General features: G+C 43.7%; 1 protein-coding gene across 1 annotated transcript in view; it reads left to right on the top strand.

The window, feature by feature from the left end:
- The window catches only part of LOC126412221 (uncharacterized), a 113,903-nt gene that overhangs the window by 59,589 nt on the left and 32,110 nt on the right, over positions 1-22,204 (top strand). The window contains exon 3 of the mRNA XM_050081710.1: positions 18,306-18,380. Coding sequence (XP_049937667.1) covers positions 18,306-18,380 — 75 coding nt within the window. The remainder of the gene's footprint in view (positions 1-18,305; positions 18,381-22,204) is intronic.

A 22,204-nucleotide genomic window follows, 5' to 3' on the forward strand; every position in this document is an offset into this window, starting at 1 on the left:
GTGGTTCGATGAACCATCTGTCAGGCACTTCCTCGTGAACTGCAGAGTAATAATGTAGACGTAGATGAAATGATAATTGCATTCATACTTTATACTTACTTTAATGAAATCGTTCAGTCCTTCTGTCAAAACATAGCATACTTTTGGTATCAGATGAATAGTGCACTCTAAAGAGGTACACAAAGTTTCCGTACTAATCACCAGTAGGTAAAAACTGGAGTGTGACCTCCAGTCGTTTTGTAACTGACAGACACTCCCATATTAGTATCGGTTGTAGTAAATCTCGGACCATTTGCTTCTACGAGATACTCGAAATCGTGTTTTGATATCCTGGTAAAATTCTGGAACAATTATGGATCACTGACGTGTTTAATTTTCTGAAGCATTACGCTTACTTAAAGTAGAACGCATCAATAAAGTCCGATTTCTCTTCTTCTTTATTACTTGTAAAAGTAATAGGGCTGCACTGACTTTCACTGGCTCCCGTTCTTCCATTTCGTGACTATAACAGGGCGTGGAAATGTATTGCCGAATCATTGTCAGGTAGTAGAGGCTGGTGATGACGTACGTGTGGCTGCAATTCGTATTGCTGCAATACTCTCGACAAAGGCCTCGGTAACTGCACATTTACTACATGTAAATCAATACTTTGCAAGCGACCAGACGGTGTATGGCGGAGGATACGTCTGGTGATAATTTCTAACACGCATTTCCTTGTTCCAGTGGCGAGTGGAGCGTGCGAAGAAAGATTGTCGGTACAACTCTGTATTAGCTCCAATTTTTCGAATTTCCGATTGGAGCGTTCGAAGAATGATTGTCAATAAAACCCTGCATTAGCTCTAATTTCTCGTTGGGGTCACTTTAGGAGACTTATATAGGTGGAAGTAATACGTTGTCAAACTCCTCCCGCAGTATACTCACTAGGAATTTCAATAATAAGCCTCTCCGTGATGCACAGTGTCTTTTGTAGTACGTGCCACTGGATTTTCTTGGGGTACTCTGTAACGCTGTCGCACCGACTAAACGACCCTGTGACGAAACACCGCTCTTCGGTGGATCTTCTTTATGTCTTACATTAGTCCTACCCAGGACAGATACCGGAGAGAAGAGCAGTACTCAAGAATCGGTCGAGTAAGTGTTTTGTGAGCCTTTCCTTTCGTGGATGAGTTACGTTTACCCAAGATTTCCCTTTGAATCTCAATCCGACATGCCGGCCGATGTGGCTGAGCGGTTCTAGACGCTTCAGTCTGGAACTGTGCGACCGCTACGGTCGCAGGTTCGAATCCTGCCTCGGGCATGGATGTGTGTTATGTCCTTGGGTTAGTTAGGTTTAAGTAGTTCTAAGTAGTAGGGGACTGATGACCTCAGATGTTAAGTCCCATAGTGCTAAGAGCCATTTTTTGAATCCGGCATCTGCTTTTGCTGCTACCGGCTGGTCATAATGACAGTGCAGCTGCTCTCAGAAGCCCCGTGTTGGCTGCAAATATCGCACGGCAGCGAAACTTAGAAGATATTCAAAAACGGAACCCATTTCCGGCGGAAGAAAGTTAGTTCCAATTTTGGACGCCAGGTGCTAATCTGGCACTGTGAATGCAATACAGACGAGTGGAAATGTTCCCATATGTAATGGATTAGAAACGGGATGTGGACAGAAGAAGTCAAAAAAGTGAGAACGGCTTCATATTGAACTTATTATTATCTGCTGCTGACATAATTTGTCCAGTATGAGACGTCAACGAGATGTTGTACAGTGCCGGATTTGCACCTGGTGGCAAAGATTGGAACGAATTTTTTTCCAGCTTAAGTCGATTCCGCGTTACACGTTAAGTCAACTACCAAGTTTCGCTGTCATACGGTAATTACAGCCATCGCTGGGCATCCGTGAGTAGCTGCACTGTAATTGTAACCACCTGGTACTTGCTTTATGTGGTCATTCCACTTACGGTCGCTCCGCATGATTTAGGGTTAGGCGGAGCCAGAGAGCGCGTCAGGTGTGATGTGGCTCCTCTCCCCTACTACCCTACCCCACCGTCTCCTCCGGAATGCGGCGCGTTGCTCGCGCAGAACAGTTGTTGCGCCCGCGGCTGCGCCTGGGCCAGCGTCTGGAGCCGCCCGCTGGGGGATCGCCACCCCCCGGTGCGTGCCCGCTGAATTGTGCCGCCCCAATTTGTCTGGTCTGGTGGCAGGGGCAGGAGCTGGGGGCTGTGGGTTGGGGCTGGGGGCAGCTGCCCGCCTACCTGCGGGACCCCTCCTCCCGGCCCCAGGCGGGCAGGACTAACTGCAGGCCCGGCCGCGCCAGCGCAGGCACGTCGCCTGCTGGCCGGAAAATAACTCGTGCCGGCACATTAGGGCGGCAGGGCCCCGGCTCGTTTCCCGCACCGCCTCGACTTTCCATTTATTAGCTTTGAAACTTTTACGACATCTGAGTCTGCTTCCTGCAAATTACTGCAACCTTCCTAGAAGAGAGGTTATCGCTGTGAACCACACATTTTCGTTAGGTCTGCATCGATTATCATCTACATCTACTGATCTGCAATCTACACAAAGGTGGAAGGAAATAGTTTTGCCGCGAGGGGTAGCCGCGCGGCTCCCTCCGTCGGAGGTTCGAGTCCTCCCTCGGGCATAGGTGTGTGTGTTGCCCTTAGCGTATGTTAGTTTAAGTTAGATTAAGTAGTGCGTAAGCTTAGGGACCGATGACCTCAGCAGTTTGGTCCCATAAGACCTTACCACAAATTTACAAATATTTCCAAATGGTTGTCTGATATTGTTGTCATGGTTACCTCAACAGACGCTTTTAGGAGAAAGTATAACACTCTAATACACAAAAATGACGCACCAAGAAGGAACTGCGAGTATTCGAGTGAGGTGGAAATCGAAAGATGTGATGTACGTGTTCAGACAAACAAATGATTACAATTTCATAAAAACAGGATAATTAATTCAAAAGGTTCGCAAATTGGGTAAGTCAGTAAAGCGTTGCTCAATCTATGTCCCTCATTTGAGCAGTTATTCGGCTTGGCTTTTATTGACAGAGTTATAGAATGTCATCGTGTCGAATTATGTCCAATTGGCGCTATAGATCTTCATAATACCGAGCTGGTTACATAATGCTGTAAAGCTCTCGGCTGGGTATAGATCAGGCGACCTATCTGGCCAAGGTAGGCTTTGGTAAGCACAAAGAGTTACGGTACACACTCTCAATGAAAATGCTCCTGCAGCGTTTCCGATGGGAAGTGTTTGATCACCCGCACTACGGCCCGTAATAGGCTCCCTCTGTGTTTCATCTCTGCTCGCATTGACTACTGGCAATGAAGACATTTTCGCACAGACAACGAGCTACAGATGAGTGTAGAGAATTGGCGGGAAGCACAGGCGGCTTCCTTCTATGACGAGGGAATCGGAAAGTTGGTACAAGGCTATGGCAAATGTCTAAGTCGGAGTGGTGACTATGTAGAGCAGCGGCTGGAAGCTGTAGCTAACTTTTGCAGATAAAATGTTTCTTATTATCACAGTGGTTTCCATTTCGCGGTCAATCGGATCTTACTTTCCGAATAGCCCTAGTAAAATTTTGGTAACACAGTTGATGAGTGAAGCATTTTGTGGTAAGTTCCTATGGGCCCAAACTACTGAGGCTTACAAACTACTTAATCTAACTTAAACTAACTTACACTAAGGACAACATTCACAATCATGCCCGAGGGAGGACTCAAACCTCCGACGGGGTGAGCTGCGCGAACCGTGCAAGGGGCATCAGACCGCGCGGCAGGGAAACATTCCTGAGGCATATAAACCGTGGTTTGAAATATCTTGATAAATACACAAGTCGAAGCCCGCATACTCTTTTCCGATTTTTTTTTTTTTTTTTTCAAGCGTCAAGATCATAATGGAGAGATATACGATTCCGCCAGGGTTTCAAAGAGGACGACACTCAACATAAATCATGCCAAATTGCCTCAAAAATAATCTATGGACTGTCAACAATTTATTACAGTATTATTCTACTCGGATAATCAGAGACACATGCAGATACAAAAGACTGTTCCGGTACTGATACTGCAATCCAGTTCAATTCGCAACTAACGTCAGCACCATCTACAGTATATGAATAAGACACGGAGAAAATGCTATAAACATTCTGTCTTACCTGCATTTATTAGCTACATTTTCTATTTGGCTCATCTCCCATTGGAAGACTGGCTGAAGAAAGATGAAAATTCTTTTATAGCATTTGTAGATTTAGGGAAAGTTTATTGGGTTAGAATCTTTAAAATTTTGAAAGTTTCAGGGTTGCAGTACAATGAACGAAAGATTAATTAGCACTTGTACAGAAGCTAGACTGCAGTTATACGAGTCGAAAGGGGCGAAAGGACAATACTGGATGAGAACGGAGTGATAATGGTTTTTTGTCTATGTTCAGTGTTATTCAATACGTACAACGAGTAAGCACTATAGGAAACCAAGGAAAAATTTAGAAACAAATTTAAAATCCTGTTACAGGAAATAAAATTTTGAGATCAGCAAATGACTTCGTATTCTGTCAGAGACAGCAAAGAACTTGGAAAACAGTTGAACAGAATGGATAGAGCTGGCCGGGGTGGCCGAGCGATTCTAGGCGCTACAGTCTGGAACCGCGCGACCGCTACGGTCGCAGGTTCGAATCCTGCCTCGGGCATGGATGTGTGTGATGTCCTTAGGTTAGTTAGGTTTAAGTAGTTCTAAGTTCTAGGGGACTGATGACATCAGTAGTTAAGTCCCATAGTGCTCAGAGCCATTTGAACCATGTGAATGGATAGTGTGTTGAAAAGAGGTGATAAAATGAGCATCAGCTAAAGCAAAACAAGGATAATGCTATGTAGCTGAATTAAGTCAAACGCTGAAGAAGGAATTGTATTAATAAATGATGTATGAAAAGTAGTAGGTGCGTTTTGCCCTTCGGGTGGCAAAGTCATTGGACGAGGTAGAGAAGCTAAATGCATACTGACAATAGCAAAAGAATTTTTGAAAAAGAGGAATGCATTAATATGGAATACTAATTTAAGTTTTAGTACATCTTTTCGGAAGATATCTGGAATGTAGATCCGTACGGAAGTGAAACGTGGTACATAAACAGTTCCAACAAGGAGACAATACGCACTTCTGAAATGCTGTGCTAGAGAAGCATGCAGACCACGTTTAGATAGGTAGACGAAAAGTGATGAGGAGGTATTGAAACTAGTCTGGGGAAAAAAGAACTTTAAGGCACAACAAGGAAAAAAATTAATTGGACTCATCCTGAGGAATGAAGGAACATTCAGTTTGGTAATGGAGGGAAGTGTGGTCGATCAAATTGTAGAAGCAGACCTAGGCATGAATACAGTGAGCATGTCCAAATGTTTGTCGATAGCAGCGAACTGCAAAAGATAGAGTAGTATGGAGAGCTGCATAAAACCGGTCTGACGATGACAACTACAACAGCATTCGTCTGTTACCAGTTGAAAAATTTTAGAATGCTGGCATGTTTTGTTATCGGTGGAAGCTGTCTCGCGGACTTAATATCCTTCTTGCTTTTATATCCTTACTCCAGTCGATGTTACGCTACTTCCTACGTCTATATGACTACTCTGCAATTCACACTTAAGTGCCTGGCAGAGTGTTCATCCAACCACTTTCACACTTTTTCCCTACCGATCCACTTTTAACACGCGCGCGAACTCCCATTTATTTTATTACGATGATGATTACCGCCTAAGAAGGTGGAAGTCAACGTAATATTATCACATTCGGAGGAGATCGTTGAAGAATGAAATTTCATCAAAATCTCTCGTCGCAAACGCATTTGTTTTAATGCCACACCGTTTCGCGTATCTTATCCGCAATACTCTCTCTCCTGTTTCAGGATAATACAAAACGAGCTGCCCGTCTTTAAGCTTTTTCGATGTAGTCCGTCAATCCAATATGGTAAGGATCCCGTATTACACAGCAGTACTCTAGCAGATGACGGACAACCGTGCTGTAGACAGCCTCTTTCGTATACTTGTGGCACCTTCTAAGTGTTCCCGTGGCAATAAATCGCAGTCTTTGGTTTGCCTTACCCTTACACGACCGCTCCAGTTTAAGTTTATCGTAATTGTAATTTCTAGGTAAATGGTTGAAGTGACAGGTTAAATTTTTTTAGTATATCGTGTAAACGGAATTCAACGAACTCGTCACTTTTCAATATTTAACGTCAGTTACCACTCTACGCACCTTATAGATATCTAGCCTAAATCAGTTTGCAATTAGTCTTGATTTTGCTGATGAGTTTACTAGACGGTAAATGTCACCAAAAACAGCAAACATTCTAAGTAGGCTTCTGAGATAGTCTCCTAAATAGTTTGTATAGATTAGTAACAGCAGAGAGCCTGTAACACTCCCCTAAGGTACACCAGGTATCACTTCTGTTTTCCTCGATGACATTTCATCAATTTCTGCTGACTGTGAGCTTACTGACACGAAACTGCGAATGCAGCAGCACAAATGAGCCGATACTCCACAGGCAAACAATTTGGTTAGAAGTCACTTTAGTTTTACATTTCTGAAGAGTCGTTCTCGTGTTAAGAGCTAGTGCATTCCTATTTTCCTAAATAACGGCGTCGAACGACGTGCCTTTCAGAAACGTGTTGGCTGAAAAAGGACGTCCGTGACTAGTTAAGTTTCTTGCTTTTACACCGAGGATGTCAGTAACCGCAAGGACAACGCTTGTCGCATTACCACTCACACTAGTTCTATTGTCGCGGCGGTCTGCAGATAAACCTGAAACAAGACAACGAATTAATCAGTGCCCTGAGACCGGAGTTCGATTTGTAGCCCCACTTTAACAATAATTTACATTTATAGCGTGTGTGCGTCGGGAAACATTTGTCACGCACGCGCGTGTTCGGGTCGTTGTTTACGCTTTATGGCCGGCAGCGGCTGAAGGCATAATTTCTCGTTCTCGCTCTGTCGGCGGGAATTTATATAAAGCATCGGTCGCTTCGCCGCAGGGTGTTACCGATCGACCCGCGAGAGTCTGGAGAAGACCGGAACGCGCTTCCAAGCGACCTGGCGGCGGCAACTCCGTGATGGGGCGCTGGGATCGCGCGTTTCCGTGCCGCCAGTCTCCAGGGGAGGTCGGAGATGCGTGTTATGATCGCATTTCTGGTCGCCGTACCTCATTTTGGTCCTCTCCTGCTCTCGCCGGGAACGGAGCGGGGAAGTCACAGTTTTGCAGCATTCGTGTCTCCCCGGGAAAGTTGAGAGGTGCGGACGTATTTTACGGAGCGGACTTTTTTTCTTTTTTCGCGCTGTCAGAGAACGGATGTAGCAGCGCCAGTCGCTCGTTTGCTGCGTTTCCAACTCGGTAATTTACAGATGGCAACGATTTGTGCTTCCCCACAGGAGGCGTCTCGGGGAGAGCGATGGCGTGTTCTCACGCGCGCTGAGTCATATACGAATAGGCGACCTCAATTGACAAGCATGATACATATAAGGCAGGTGAAAAATTATTGGAATTTTTCTGAGTGGAACCTCTGCATCTCTCAGTGTAACAAATGTAGCTGCTGTCTCCTTTCACATTCGTTGACCTTTATTTTCAGTATCGTAGAACGAGTAGGTCCTTTTAAGAATTTATCCATTTATGGACTGCATAAAACGCCCCAACACATTCATTTCATGTACACTTCCTCCTTTCACTTTAATGCTTCATTCTATTTCTTATCTCATCCGTTCCTGTGTCCCATAGTTGCTGTTCTTTATTCTCTTTCTGCTCTAAAGATTTGAATATTTCAAGATTAAATATTTGCAATTACGTAAGCCTGCAAGTCTCCGTGACTGTTGTCATTACTCCGACCTGGGTGACCGAGCGGTTCTAGGCGCTGCAGTCTGGAACCGCGGGACCGCTCCGGTCGCAAGTTCGAATCCTGCCTCGGGCATGGATGTGTGTGGTGTCCTTATGTTAGTTAGGTTTAAGTAGTTCTAAGTTCTAGAGGACTTACGACCTCAGCAGTTAAGTACCATAGTGCTCAGAACAATTTGAACCCAATTTTGTTGTCATTACAAGTAAAATGTTTTAGGTTGTCAAGCTGCTTTATTCTTCTACTGGATCGACGTATCGACTCATCTACTGGGATCTTCCTAAGAATATTTTTGTGTCTAGCAAACCGTGAACACCAGAAGTTCCTGAAGACCCAACTGAGGGGTCGAAATGTCGATCGTGTAGAAGAAATTGAAATGTAATCACTTCAGTTTCTTCTACGAACTGGTTGCCTTTTTTAAGACTTTTATACGTGACTGAAAAGTATGGTAAATCTAATGTTCTACATTGTTACTGAACAGTTAAATTACTCTCTCCAGCCTCGACTTTATCTGTTGTCATGGTGCAAAATTTCTGTTATAGTGTCCCTTCACGTCTCCTTTTGTATCAATGGGGAAATACATTCTGCACTATAAGGACTTACATAATGTCTGCTACATTACAGTGATAATATTAACAACCAAATAGTTTAAAATGAAACACAAAACTAATTCAGCCAAATTCATAATAATAAATTATGATGCAGTGTACTATCATTGTTCAACTAACGGGTGTTTCACAATGTTTCGACGATTTCAGATCTGAATAATGCACAAACTAATCGCGATATAACGACCGACCGAGATGGTGCAGTGGTTAGCAGACTGGACTCGCATTCTGGAGGACGACGGCTCAAATCCCCTTTCAACCATCCTGATTTACGTTTTCCGTAATTTCCCTTATAGGCTTCAGGCTAATACCCGATGTTTCCATTGAAAGGCCACCACTGATTTCCTTGCCCATCTTTCCCTAACCCAAGGTTGTGCTCCGTCTGTAATGAACTCGTTGTCATGGCACTGAGCACTATGGGACTTAACATCTGAGGTCATCTGTCCCCTAGAACTTAGAACTACTTAAACCTAACTAACCTAAGGACATCACACACATCCATGCCCTAGGCAGGATTCGAACCTGCGACCGTAGGAACTCGTTGTCGACGTGAAGTTAAACATTAACTCCTCCTCCTCGCGAAAGAAAGTGGAACATTGTACACAAGGTAAGACATTTATTCAAGTTTACTTCTGTAATACTACATCGCACAAATGACGACGAATCGCGGCTACACAATACTCGAGATGTCTCACCGTTTTTGAACACATCTTTCGTGAACGCTGCAGGAATTCCAGAGACTATATTCTGAATGCGATGGATTAACTTTTGCAAGCTTCTCGGCCGGTCGAAGTACACTGTTACCTTCACATAACCCCACAAGAAAGAGTTTGGAACGCTTAAATCAGGCGGGTGGGGCAGCCGTTCGACAGAAATGCGCTTGGAAATCATGCCGTTACCAAATGCCTCATGGGGAACTTTTGGACACGTTTTCGTAACAAACGACGGCTTACCTGCAAAGTGCTACGCTCACGTTCGACAATCTCGGGAGTTCGGACGGTTTTCCGAGGGCCCGTTAACCTTCGATTCGAGAAACTAGCAGTTGGACGGAAGTTTCTTACCCAGTTCAGTATTGTTCCACGAGCAGGAATTGGACATCGCGGCTGAACCTTGAATTACTTAAGCCGTCGGCACACGGACCACGCATCCGGACGTTGAGCGTTAGGCGTGCCGAGTTTCTGACGTCATACCGTTGAAGTTTCTGACTTCATAGCGTTGAAAAGCAGGTTGGGGAGTCTTTCCGAACGTGCAGAGCAGTATCTAGCATGTCAAATATTATGAACGAGCGTTTGATATTTGACCAATGAGATGGCATAATGTACCTACGTAACATGCACACCATCTCCCTTCACTGCAGAGTTGTGAGGCACCATATTTCCTTCCAGTTGAAGCCCGTCTGTGTATATGCTATTTCTGAGCACCAGCAAACTGGTGAGCTCTCGAACTCCCCCCCCCCCTTTATTGAATGATTCGTTGTAATAAAATGATGAGAAATTTCATACTGGTGGTAAAATAACTATTGTAACTTGCGTATTATGAGAGTATACAATTTGAAAGCAACGACTGTTGAGGATCCGTTAAATATACTTGGTGCTGGGTACAATTTGTTATAAATAAATTTACATTAGTATTATAGTAACAAGTAAAACTTTCAGGACATGCTAAGCACCTAGATGTGGTCATTCCATCATTGTGGACACTTTAACGCAAAGAGTAGCATCATTGATTTATAGTGACATTTTGAAGTGTTGATGTACGTATCCCTCTCCACCTAAAATTTTTTTTTACAAACTTCCCGTTCTTGATAGGCTCTGACATTTTCTTATTAGTTTAATATAAGTATATACTACAATATTCGATGTTAGTGTAAATATAAGTGCTCTCTTTTTGGGGGGTTAATTTGTTAGAGTTTGTGCAATCGGCTTTATAAACAGCACACTTTGGATTACTCGCAGTAAGATATTTTGCCATCTTTTTCTTTTAAGTTTTTTAATTCAATTGTAGAGATTCTGCTAGTGGGTAGGATACGGTGATCAAGTAGGAATGCCCTTAAGGTTTTATGAAAAAGTAAAACAATGAAATAACGTTTATCTTATGTGGAGGATTGTCGCAAATTTATGTCGCACTCGTTGTGATGGAACGTTTAGAAGCCTATGTCCTTAATGACTGGACATGGTACTTATAGAATTTTCACTGTTACAGGAATTGAAGTTTTTATTTATGTATAGTATAGACAGAACAGCCTGACTAGCATACGGACAAATGGTTCAAATGGCTCTGAGCACTATGGGACTTAACAGCTGTGGTCATCAGTCCCCTAGAACTTAGAACTACTTAAACCTAACTAACCTAAGGACATCACACACATCCATGCCCGAAGCAGAATTCGAACCTACGACCGTAGCAGTCGCGCGGTTCCGGACTGCGCGCCTAGAACAGCATACGGACAAGGGAGAAAAGTACTTTTAATAGAGCTAATATAGGAATTTTACGCCCATCTATTTCGTAAACAGTGTGATCTACGAGCCACACAAGGCAGACAACAGTCGCTAGAGCGCGTTGCGTTCGCGCATACCACGTCGGGGTCTATGTGCCACATGCACAAGTCGCATCGTTTGAGAGTGTTCAGCAGCACGTTGAATTCGGGACGCTCAGCGTTCACGTACGACAGCACGGTACGTTGCACGCTCATGACAGATTCGCCATAGGGAAAATAGCACTCAGCCGCGAACGCGCCATGTTGCTACGACCAGTGCGGGATGATTCCTGGCCTGTATACGAGATGCAGCTTGACACGCCGCACTATTAACAGACACGGGCACCCTCACTCTAAGTTATATTTAGCGCTCGTTATTCATATTTTAATTCGTCAAAACATTGTGAGCTGTTAACTGTCTTTAGTGCATAATATTCCGTAATTTGGACCAGTTTAGTTACAGATAATTTATGTGAACTGTTTCACTAAAAGATATTTTTTTAATGGTGACTGCTGTGGAGTTTTTACTAGCATGGTCAAATGCTAAAGTGCCGGAGTGTCCTACCGACCTATTATTCCCTCAGTTATCTCTCAAGAAACATATTTTTGTCAGTTCTATCCGAGGCATACGTTGGGAAACGCGTCAGAATCAACCTCAAGAAACGAAGAAGAATTTTGAAATAAAGTATTTTATATAGCTACCACCATTAGGTAGCACGGAACTTCTTAACAACTGAAAGTAACGACACGTTTCACTGCGTTATTTTATCTGATCTTTCGTGAAACCCTCGCTGGGTGGTGAAATGATGCCGCATTCCAGTGCTCTAGAGCGAGATCTTAACAAACTTCGCATGTCTTTAGTACGGTGGATATAACTGCCAATTTCAAAGACCAAAGGGCGTCTTCAATATTGTGAAATCATTAGTATTAAACTTTGGTAATTGAAACATAAAAAGAAGAACAGATACAGAGGCAGGCATTCGAGATTATATGTTCAGCCACTCTTTTGATTCCTCTTCATTGTAAACAACGAAATAGAATATGGAACAAAGTAATGAAACAGAACAAAAGAAATAAATGTTTTACATTACTTCGTACGTAAATTTCTCTAGCTGAGCGTCAGTTTGCGGCTACCGCTGTACTATTCAACTTTGCCTGCGCTGAGTGGGAAGTAGATTACATTTCAGCCACCTATTCATTTCCCAGATATAATGTGCCTATGCATCTAATGTGAAGTATTACAGATTATAATTTATTGTCCAGCTGTGAGCGACTCGGCAATTGAATCACCACAATTATTTGTAATTTAAACTATCGTACTATTACTAACAACTGATGTGTTTATATTAAACTAAATCACAAATCCATATGTTTTTATTATTCCACACAACAAGGCACTTCACTGATCACTTGGAGTTTTTACGCTACCTGCGAGATCATTTCAGCACGATCGGCACTGTCCCCATTCCCCGCTCATTATTAGTATATTCCCTCCGACTCGTTTTCTTCTGTTACTGTCTCTTATATGTGTATTTCTGTCACTAATATCTATTCTTTACTTGTTTAGCTCATTTCCAAATATAGTGTCTGTGACTATTTTCCATAACTAGAATGTGTTAGAATTCTTAACGAGGAACGCCTTTCCGTCATGTATTCTAGCTTCCACTTGGAATGGGCATGTGAAAGCCACATGCTCAGAGGATCCTAAATATCCATTGTGACACACTGCAGATCCGTCTCTTTCCTATCCTGTCTACGTACTGGTTGTGAGGGCCGTATCCTGTCGTATCACCGGAACATGGTCATGTCAAATTAGGAAAGGCTTCCTTACGCTCAGTTTCTTTAGGCTGCTGCAAGCCAATAAAAGCTGCACTCGGTAGAAGCAGATATGTACAAAACTAACCAGCATTACCAAGTGCAGCCTCAACTGCTACCTGTTTAAAAAACATCACTCGATATCGGCTGTTACAAAAACATTGACAGTTATTATCTCAGTCATTCTGGAACATATTCTAACATGCTCCTTGTAAAGTAAACTGCCTCAGAAGTTTGAATTACTAGCCTCGACTGTGCAAGAACCTCCCAACCTCCCGCGCTTACCTCCACATCTCCTTCGACGCCTCGGTGAATGCGGCGTCCCGGGGCTCCTGAAGACAGTATTAGAGTTCCTGATGGCGTGCAGCCTCCCTGAAGGCCAGCCGCCATCAGAAGCAAACAAAGCCCGAAAGCTGGTCTTTGTAGTGAACCGGTCGGCCGCGTAATCATCCGGCAATCTGTCACGGTTGCAGGTAGCAGAGGGTGGCTTATGACAAATACGAGGGGGTACGTTCTGAAAGGAGACTTTTACACGAGGTGTCCGGAGAATACTAGCGTGAAATTGAATTGGAAGTTTGTGTGTGAGGGGGAAATTTGTAGGGAGTGACCGCCAGCTGCAGGCTGATCCATCCTGCGCGCAGTGGGGGTGGGTTCTGGGGGCCGAGGGGTGGCGCTGCTCGCACACACCTGGCGCTCGGAAGACTTCTTCAGTACCCTGGATACTGACATGCCGTGCATAGCGAGGCAGTCGTCAGACGGATGGTTATTCGGAATTTCAAGGCCTACTGCGGCATTTTAAAAGTACACGTTTGGATAAGCAGGGTTTGGAAAATCAGAGACCGTTAGTGACTGAATCAACCAGATCACCGAACCTAGCTATCCATTACACTATTATGAGCCAATCTTCTTTGAAAGGGTAAGGTACTGAAATAAAAGAAAACATTTTACTTGCCTCAGCGGGATTTTATCGTAGACGAAACGAGTCCTTATAAAATGTTTAACAGAGGCCGCAATCAGAACAACAATTCAAACATTTAAAGAAATTTTCAAATTTTAGCTCACATAAGTTTTTGAACAAGAGCAACAGCAAGAGAATTAATCTTATCAAAATTTATATTTTGAAAAATTTCAATTCAGCGACATGGAACAAACACATTCAATATTATCTTAGGCGCTGACTTAAGGTGACCAGCTTGAACTATACCCAGATATCACTCGGTAACTCTTATCAGTTTGTCTAAAACACATACAGAGTAAAATTTTACTACATACAAAGTGACTACAAGAGAAATAATTCAAAGCTTGTTTTAGATTTTAACTGTTGCACCGTAATAGTAGTGCCAGAGTCACACAAATACTTACGAGAGAACAAACTCTTTCAAAGGTTAACTTCTTCCTAGTTTCAACAGACAGGCCTTTAAAAATAAGCACACAATTTCAAGAAATTAATTTCTTGTTAGTAATAATTAAATGTACAATAAGAATCGCGTAAAACGATGAACATTAAAATCTAAATTCTATTTGTCTTTGTCAAGCAAGAACAAAATAACTCGAGTTGTACTGGTAATCCTGAATACTGATCCCCGTTGCGCGACTAATGCCTAAATAAAAATCATTTAGTCATTACTCACAGCTAGACAGAATTACACGTGAGAATCTAAATTCAATCTCCATAGCAAAACCTCACGAAAAAAAGGAAATGTTTTCGCGAGTAACCACTAACACTTAAGTCAGAAACCGTGTTTCTTTCTACTCCGCTTCATCGCCGTGTGCAAATACTGGCAACTCAGCAACCACCCACCAAAGCAGTAGAAAAGGGGTATGTGCCGACTCTGAAAAAGCAAACCCGCGATCACGAAGGCAGAGGAAGGAAATAATTCTTAAAAAATGGTAGGCTCACTTTCCACTGCCTTCCATAACGGGCGAAATAAGCTCGCGTGTGCTCATACCGCGGCTCGCATGACGTCCGCAAACCAGCTGCTAGGATACTAAGAGCAGAGAGCTTTAATGATCGGTGCGTATCGATTCTAAAGCACACAAAGCGCATTTTATGCTGGTTTAGCAACCAGTAATGAACTGTTAACAGAAGTAAACCCCTTTGCGAAGGTATCGCAGACGACTATTTCATCTCAGTAGCATCACTCCCGTTGATGGAAGATAGACAAGTAGCATATGGACACAAGCATTAAATACACTGCTCATTCATTGCATTGTTAATCTCAAAACAAACAACAACTATCCACCATCTGTACAATATTGGGCCAAGGTTTTTGCGACAATTTTATATACGTTTTGTTTAGTGCAGTAAAAGAACGCACGTATACGGAAACGGTGTCGCATATGTGCTTCCTCTGCATTAAGACTCAGGTACGACACATTTCTTAGTAAATCACAGCAGTATGTATAACTTATCACCGATGTTCTAAAATTAAAATTTTACGCTCTGCGTCGTGGACAATGACCGGTTCTATGTTTGTTTGGCACGACTACCCTGAAACCCGACTGACTGGTGTGAGAGTCTATGAGGCTGTCATTTGTAGGTCTATTCAGCCCTTGGGCACGTGCCGCATCGTTAGAGGTTCGTACCTTTTTCAGCAGTTTCTAATGGCTTTTTCATCAGTGAGCACATCCAACTTCAAAATACGTTCTTCCTGAACTAGATTAGGATAACGCAATTGTTCGCAGCAAGAAACGTCTCACATTGTCGTTTAATAAGCACTAGTCAATCAGGATTTAAGACGAACGTCTGTTTTCATTGAACTTCAGCTGTTAAGCTTTTTTGAGTCATAAACCTTCCGACTGGGTTGATCTGGCTCGCCACGAGTTCCTCTCATGTGCCAACCTCTTCATCTGAGAGCAGCCTTTGCAGCCTACGTCCTCAATTATTTGCTGGATATATTCCAATCTCTGTCTTCTTCTACAATTTTTCCCCAGGTTTTCTACCATTTTTCCCCAGGTTCCTCTAATACCATGGAAGTCATTCCAAGATATCTTAACAGACGTCCTATTATCCTGTCTCTTCTTATTGTCAGTGTTTCCATAAATTTCTTTCCTCGTCGATTCGCCAACGAACCTCCTCATTTATTACCTTATCAGTTCACTTAATTTTCGACGTTCTTCTATAGCACCATATCCCAAATGCTTCGATTCTCTTCTGTTTAGGTTTTACCATAGTCCATGTTTCGCTACCATAGAATGCTGTGCTCCAAACGTACATTCTCAGAAATTTATTCCACAAATTAAGGCCTATGTTTGATACTGGTAGACTTCCCTTGGCCAGGAATGCTCTTTTTGCCAGTGCTGCTTTTGATATCCTCCTTGCTCCGTCCGTCATTGGTTCTTTTGCTTTCTAGGTAGCAGCATTCCTTAACCTCATCTACTTCTTGACCATCACTACTGATGTTAAGTTTCTCGCTGTTCTCATTTCTTCAGTTTACTCTCAGTCCAACTTCTGTACTCGTTAAATTGTTAATCTCATTCAGCATTCCTCTTCACTTTCACTGAGTATATCAATGTCATCAGTGAATATTATCATTGATATCCTTTCACCTTGAATATTAATCCTACTCTTAATTTTTTCTTATACACTCCTGGAAATTAAATAAGAACACCGTGAATTCATTGTCCCAGGAAGGGGAAACTTTATTGACACATTCCTGGGGTCAGATACATCACATGATCACACTGACAGAACCACAGGCACATAGACACAGGCAACAGAGCATGCACACTGTCGGCACTAGTACAGTGTATATCCACCTTTCGCAGCAATGCAGGCTGCTATTCTCCCATGGAGACGATCGTAGAGATGCTGGATGTAGTCCTGTGGAACGGCCTGCCATGCCATTTCCACTTGGCGCCTCAGTTGGACCAGCGTTCGTGCTGGACGTGCAGACCGCGTGAGACGACGCTTCATCCAGTCCCAAACATGCTCAATGGGGGACAGATCCGGAGATCTTGCTGGCCAGGGTAGTTGACTTACACCTTCTAGAGCACGTTGGGTGGCACGGGATACATGCGGACGTGCATTGTCCTGTTGGAACAGCAAGTTCCCTTGCCGGTCTAGGAATGGTAGAACGATGGGTTCGATGACGGTTTGGATGTACCGTGCACTATTCAGTGTCCCCTCGACGATCACCAGTGGTGTACGGCCAGTGTAGGAGATCGCTGCCCACATCATGATGCCGGGTGTTGGCCCTGTGTGCCTCGGTCGTATGCATTCCTGATTGTGGCGCTCACCTGCACGGCGCCAAACACGCATACGACCATCATTGGCACCAAGGCAGAAGCGACTCTCATCGCTGAAGACGACACGTCTCCATTCGTCCCTCCATTCACGCCTGTCGCGACACCACTGGAGGCGGGCTGCACGATGTTGGGGCGTGAGCGGAAGACGGCCTAACGGTGTGCGGGACCGTAGCCCAGCTTCATGGAGACGGTTGCGAATGGTCCTCGCCGATACCCCAGGAGCAACAGTGTCCCTAATTTGCTGGGAAGTGGCGGTGCGGTCCCCTACGGCACTGCGTAGGATCCTACGGTCTTGGCGTGCATCTGTGCGTCGCTTCGGTCCGGTCCCAGGTCGACGGGCACGTGCACCTTCCGCCGACCACTAGCGGCAACATCGATGTACTGTGGAGACCTCACGCCCCACGTGTTGAGCAATTCGGCGGTACGTCCACCCGGCCTCCCGCATGCCCATTATACTCCCTCGCTCAAAGTCCGTCAACTGCACATACGGTTCACGTCCACGCTGTCGCGGCATGCTACCAGTGTTAAAGACTGCGATGGAGCTCCGTATGCCACGGCTAACTGGCTGACACTGACGGCGGCGGTGCACAAATGCTGCGCAGCTAGCGCCATTCGACGGCCAACACCGCGGTTCCTGGTGTGTCTGCTGTGCCGTGCGTGTGATCATTGCTTGTACAGCCCTCTCGCAGTGTCCGGAGCAAGTATGGTGGGTCTGACACACCGGTGTCAATGTGTTCTTTTTTCCATTTCCAGGAGTGTACTTCTGTCATTGCTTCTTCGATTTATAGATAGAAAAGTAGGGGCGAAAGAGTACATACCTGTTTTACATCCTTTTTAATCCGAGCATTTCGTTCTTGGTTTTTCATTCTTATCGTTCCCTCTTAGCTCTTTTACATATTGTATATTATGTGTCTCTCCAAATAAGTTACCCCTATTTTCCTCAGAATTTCGAACACCTTGAACTATTTTACATTGTCGAGCGCTTTTTCCAGGTCGACAAATCCCATGAACGTGTCTTGAGTTTTCTGTAGTCCTGCTTCCATTATTAACCGCAAGGTCAGAATTACCTCACTGGTGTCTTTACCTTTGCTGAAGCTAAACTGATCGTCATCTAATACAGCTAGCTCCTAACAGACATCAAAATTTATTTAACGTTCCATATACTCTTATCTGCAGAAGCATGCTACTTAAGTATTATAGACTATTACTGCACTTATTTTTCGGTGTCACTATTTTCCTAATAAAGTTAAGACATAACTTCAGGATATAACTTTAGCATTTTCCAATCATTTTCCTATTTTGTTACAGTGTTGGCAAACGTGCGACGTGCTGCAGTCTGGATGGTCGGTGTGGGGAAGCATATGCTCAGGAAAGACGATCTGCGTAAGTATTGCTGCTTCCTGGTCTGCATTATAAATCAATACCTAATAAATTCATCTGACATACCATTATTCAACGATATTTCGTATTAATCTTGTTTTAAGCAAGGCCAATAGTAAAAAATAAATGTATCTCAATTTTAAAGTCACATTTTCTACAGATAAACCAATATTTTTCTAATTAATTATGCCTAATTTGGACATTCACCAAAGAACAGGCAACAAGCGTTCATATAACTGATTCGCCTCGATAGGCAACGAATCCACAAGTATCCAGCAAGGGGGAATGGACGGGGATGCGGAAAGGTGGCGGTAGGCGGGAATGTGGGTCAGCCGAGAGGCGTACAGGGAGAGTCCGCGCAATTGCGATTAACGCTGTGTCCAGGTGGCGCAGAGGTTAACGCGACTGCGTAGGAGGCGGGATATCTCAGGTTCGAATTCCGGCCGGGCATGCATTTTTATTCGTCGTTGCTGATTCAGCATAAAGTCCTGTTGCAGCTGCTATCATGAATTCTTTTTCTTTCCGTTCTCTCCTTCCCCCCTCTCCCCTCCCCCCCCCCCTCCCCCCACCAATTTTCATAAGCACATAAAACTAAAAAAGAATCTGCCTTGATCTTAGTGAGGTCTAGAGCTTAACTCTCACCCTCCTTGGCACTGCTAAGCGTCTCATCTGTCTGGAGTGCATTTTCCACAGTAGCTATAAGAAGAGTACGTTACATCTTAGGAGTGTGCGTAGAAACAGCTTCAAAGCATGCTGCTTTCCAGATGTATGTAGAATTTTGACGAAATAGTGGAGAAACACCACTTTCACTCAGGTGAATTAACTTTAACGATCGATCAGTTGCTGAGTGATAACTGCATGATTTTGCAGACAACCTTTTAGATAGGGCAACCATAGCTGTGCCTAATCATTTTGACATTAATAAACCGCTTTAGCTGTTTTTAATCCTTTATTTGCAGATCACTACCGGTTTCATGGCACTAAGTGTAAGAGCCACACATTCAAGTAAAGATCTGCATAACAATAAATCAAGAAGGAATAAGAACAGTAAGACATTCACTTTAAGGAATTTTTCTTAGTTGTTTGACAACTTCTTATGTAAAAGCTTTTAAAAGTTTTTTAAAAATCTTAAAATAGCTTTAGATAAACTTATCATATTAGTGGATATCTCAGAGTTATTATTTCTTCTTGATTAATTGTTGTGCATATGATCGCCCGACGGTGTGGTTCTTAATGCCATGAAACCGACATTGATCCAAAAGTAAAGAATTAACTGCTACGGAAACAGTTTATTAATATTCAAGAAGACTGGGTGTTATCTTTGTTACCCACCGCCAAGTTAATCGCTGTCTTAGTCTAACTGGCCGTTGAACACAGCTGATCTTTGGTTGTTCGTACATTTCTATTAAAGGAACTACTTGCATATTGCCACAGAGTTATTTACCACAAGAAGAAAAAGTAGATTGCAACTCTTCCCTCCTATAAGTTGATCGGAACCTCTACATCCTCAGAAGCTCTGAGTTACTGTAGGCCGGTGTGGCCGAGCGGTTCTTGGCACTTCAGTCTGAAAGCGCGCTACAGCTACGGTCGCAGGTTCGAATCCTACCTCGGGCATGAAAGTGTGTGATGTCCTTGGGTTAGTTAGGTTTAAGTAGTTATAAGTTCTAGGGGACTGATGACCTCAGATGTGACCATAGTGCTCAGAGCCATTTGAACCATTTTTTGAGTTACTTTGGTACAAGCGTTATTTGTTATTATACTTGGCTTTGGAGCCGAGGTCGCTGACGCACGCCCTTGCGGTAGTGTTCGACTCGGGGGTAAACCGGTTGGAAATCTTCTCTGACATTATTTGTTCAAAAAGGAGAGGACAGGTAGGGCGGCATAAAGTTCTTAATCACCAACCAGTCCTTGTGCCAATGTCCTGATTTAAATTCCAGACCTCTCCGCAGTATATCTTGAAGTGAGGGCGTGTGACACTGTAAATGGCGATTCGTCCGTCGATTGCGGACGTTAAGTTTGGTGTCCCCTTGGTGCTATTCGGAAGACGTAGGCTATGTGCGGGCAACAGGTTTCGCCCTCTCTCTTCTCACATCATCATCATACCACACAACGTAACACTACACTATACACCCATCCATTACCCTCATCTGATCCCAACAAATACACGTACAACACAAATCACACATATCCGCAGAGAAAGGGGATGTGGTTGCGCGAAGGACGAAAACCGAAAATCAACTGAACCCACTCCGTGGATGTCCCAGCCAGCAAAGCCAAACGAATTTTTTATTTATTCTTTACTATGATCAAATATTATAATGACAAGCATGAAAGAGTTAACAATGCGCAACCATCAGCCTACTCAGTGCCCCGGACAGGAACTGAAAATCTATTTATTTATCGACAGAAATATTGGAATTAGTAAACGGTTACACTTTTACTAGCCCACAGCAATGAAGATCATTCAGTGCATGGTGTATTGTTGCACTGTATGTATTCAATTCTGCATGACCGGGTCTCCTTTCCCAGACAACCAAGACTCTGCGCTACCATATATCTATGAACCTCCCATTTGTCTGCTTCGTTATTTCAGGACCCACCGGGTTTCTCACTCTGTCGTCGCTGGGCTGACGCAGCGTCATGTCCTGACTATCCTCATATCAACTATTCTTGGTCTAACAGTCACGAACAAGTGGGACAAGTCAGTTATGCTAATTGTCTTACGGGGAGACAAGTTACCCTAACAAGATAGGTTTGTTTTCTGGCTACTGAACTTTTTTTTTTTTTTTTCGGAATGACCGGTTTCTGGCTGTGCCTCCTGTCTACAGATCATATCTAGTAATTACAGGCTTACCTGTGGTAACGGAAGTATCAATTCATTGCCACAGTTCATAGTAACTCTGTAACCAGGAGACATGATCTGAAATGTTCAAATAAAAATAGCTATTGACAGATAGGAAATATGTTTATTTTGGGCAAGGAAAGTTCACTAATAACTCAATATGACAAATATGTCCATTTCTGGTAACTTATTTTAAATTATCTGGCAAAAATCAGTTGTAACTCCCGGTCCATAGCGTTGTGAGAGCGTGTCAGAACTAATTTCCGTAGTCGTGTCGTCTAAATCCACCCGGAACTTACATGCTCACTGGCTTGTATCATCAAACCGGCAACTATTATTAATAACCTATTCTTCACGCGGTTCGCCTACAAAAAGGCTACTCGTATGCCTAACCGCCAACCACGCTTCATTGAGAAAACACTCGCCTAGAAGTCAACACCAGTTGCCGAATACGTGATACATGATTGACTAGGAACACGCATGTACACAGACACACACACACACAGACACACACACACACACACACACACACACACACACACACACACACATGCGCGCGCGCTCGCGCACGCACTAAACCCACTTCGAAACCACGGAGACGTCAGCTTGCGGGTCTGAAGAACAGGAAATAAACTCTTATTACAGCCGGTAGAAGTAACAACCGCGTTCGATGTTTTCTCAGTTCACAAGTGAGTAAACACAGCATCGGACAACTGCGTAAACTATTCGAGGCACTTCTGCCGCTTTGAAGAATACTAAAAATAAAAGTACGCAACTTCACTCTGCTAGGATGACGGGGCGACGGATGCCTGTCGCAACAACATGACTTACGTGGCTTCATATCTCAGATGCACATGGAGAAAAAACTATTACCACAACTACTAGAAGCGGCCAGTACTGCTGGCAAGATCCGTTCTACTGCAAGCTGAGAGAGGGAAGACCCCCTCTGTGGCCTCTGCAAGCTGCAGGTTGCGGAAAAAGCTGC

Source organism: Schistocerca serialis, chromosome 7, assembly GCF_023864345.2.
Source record: "Schistocerca serialis cubense isolate TAMUIC-IGC-003099 chromosome 7, iqSchSeri2.2, whole genome shotgun sequence".
NCBI classification, from domain to species: Eukaryota; Metazoa; Arthropoda; class Insecta; order Orthoptera; family Acrididae; genus Schistocerca; species Schistocerca serialis.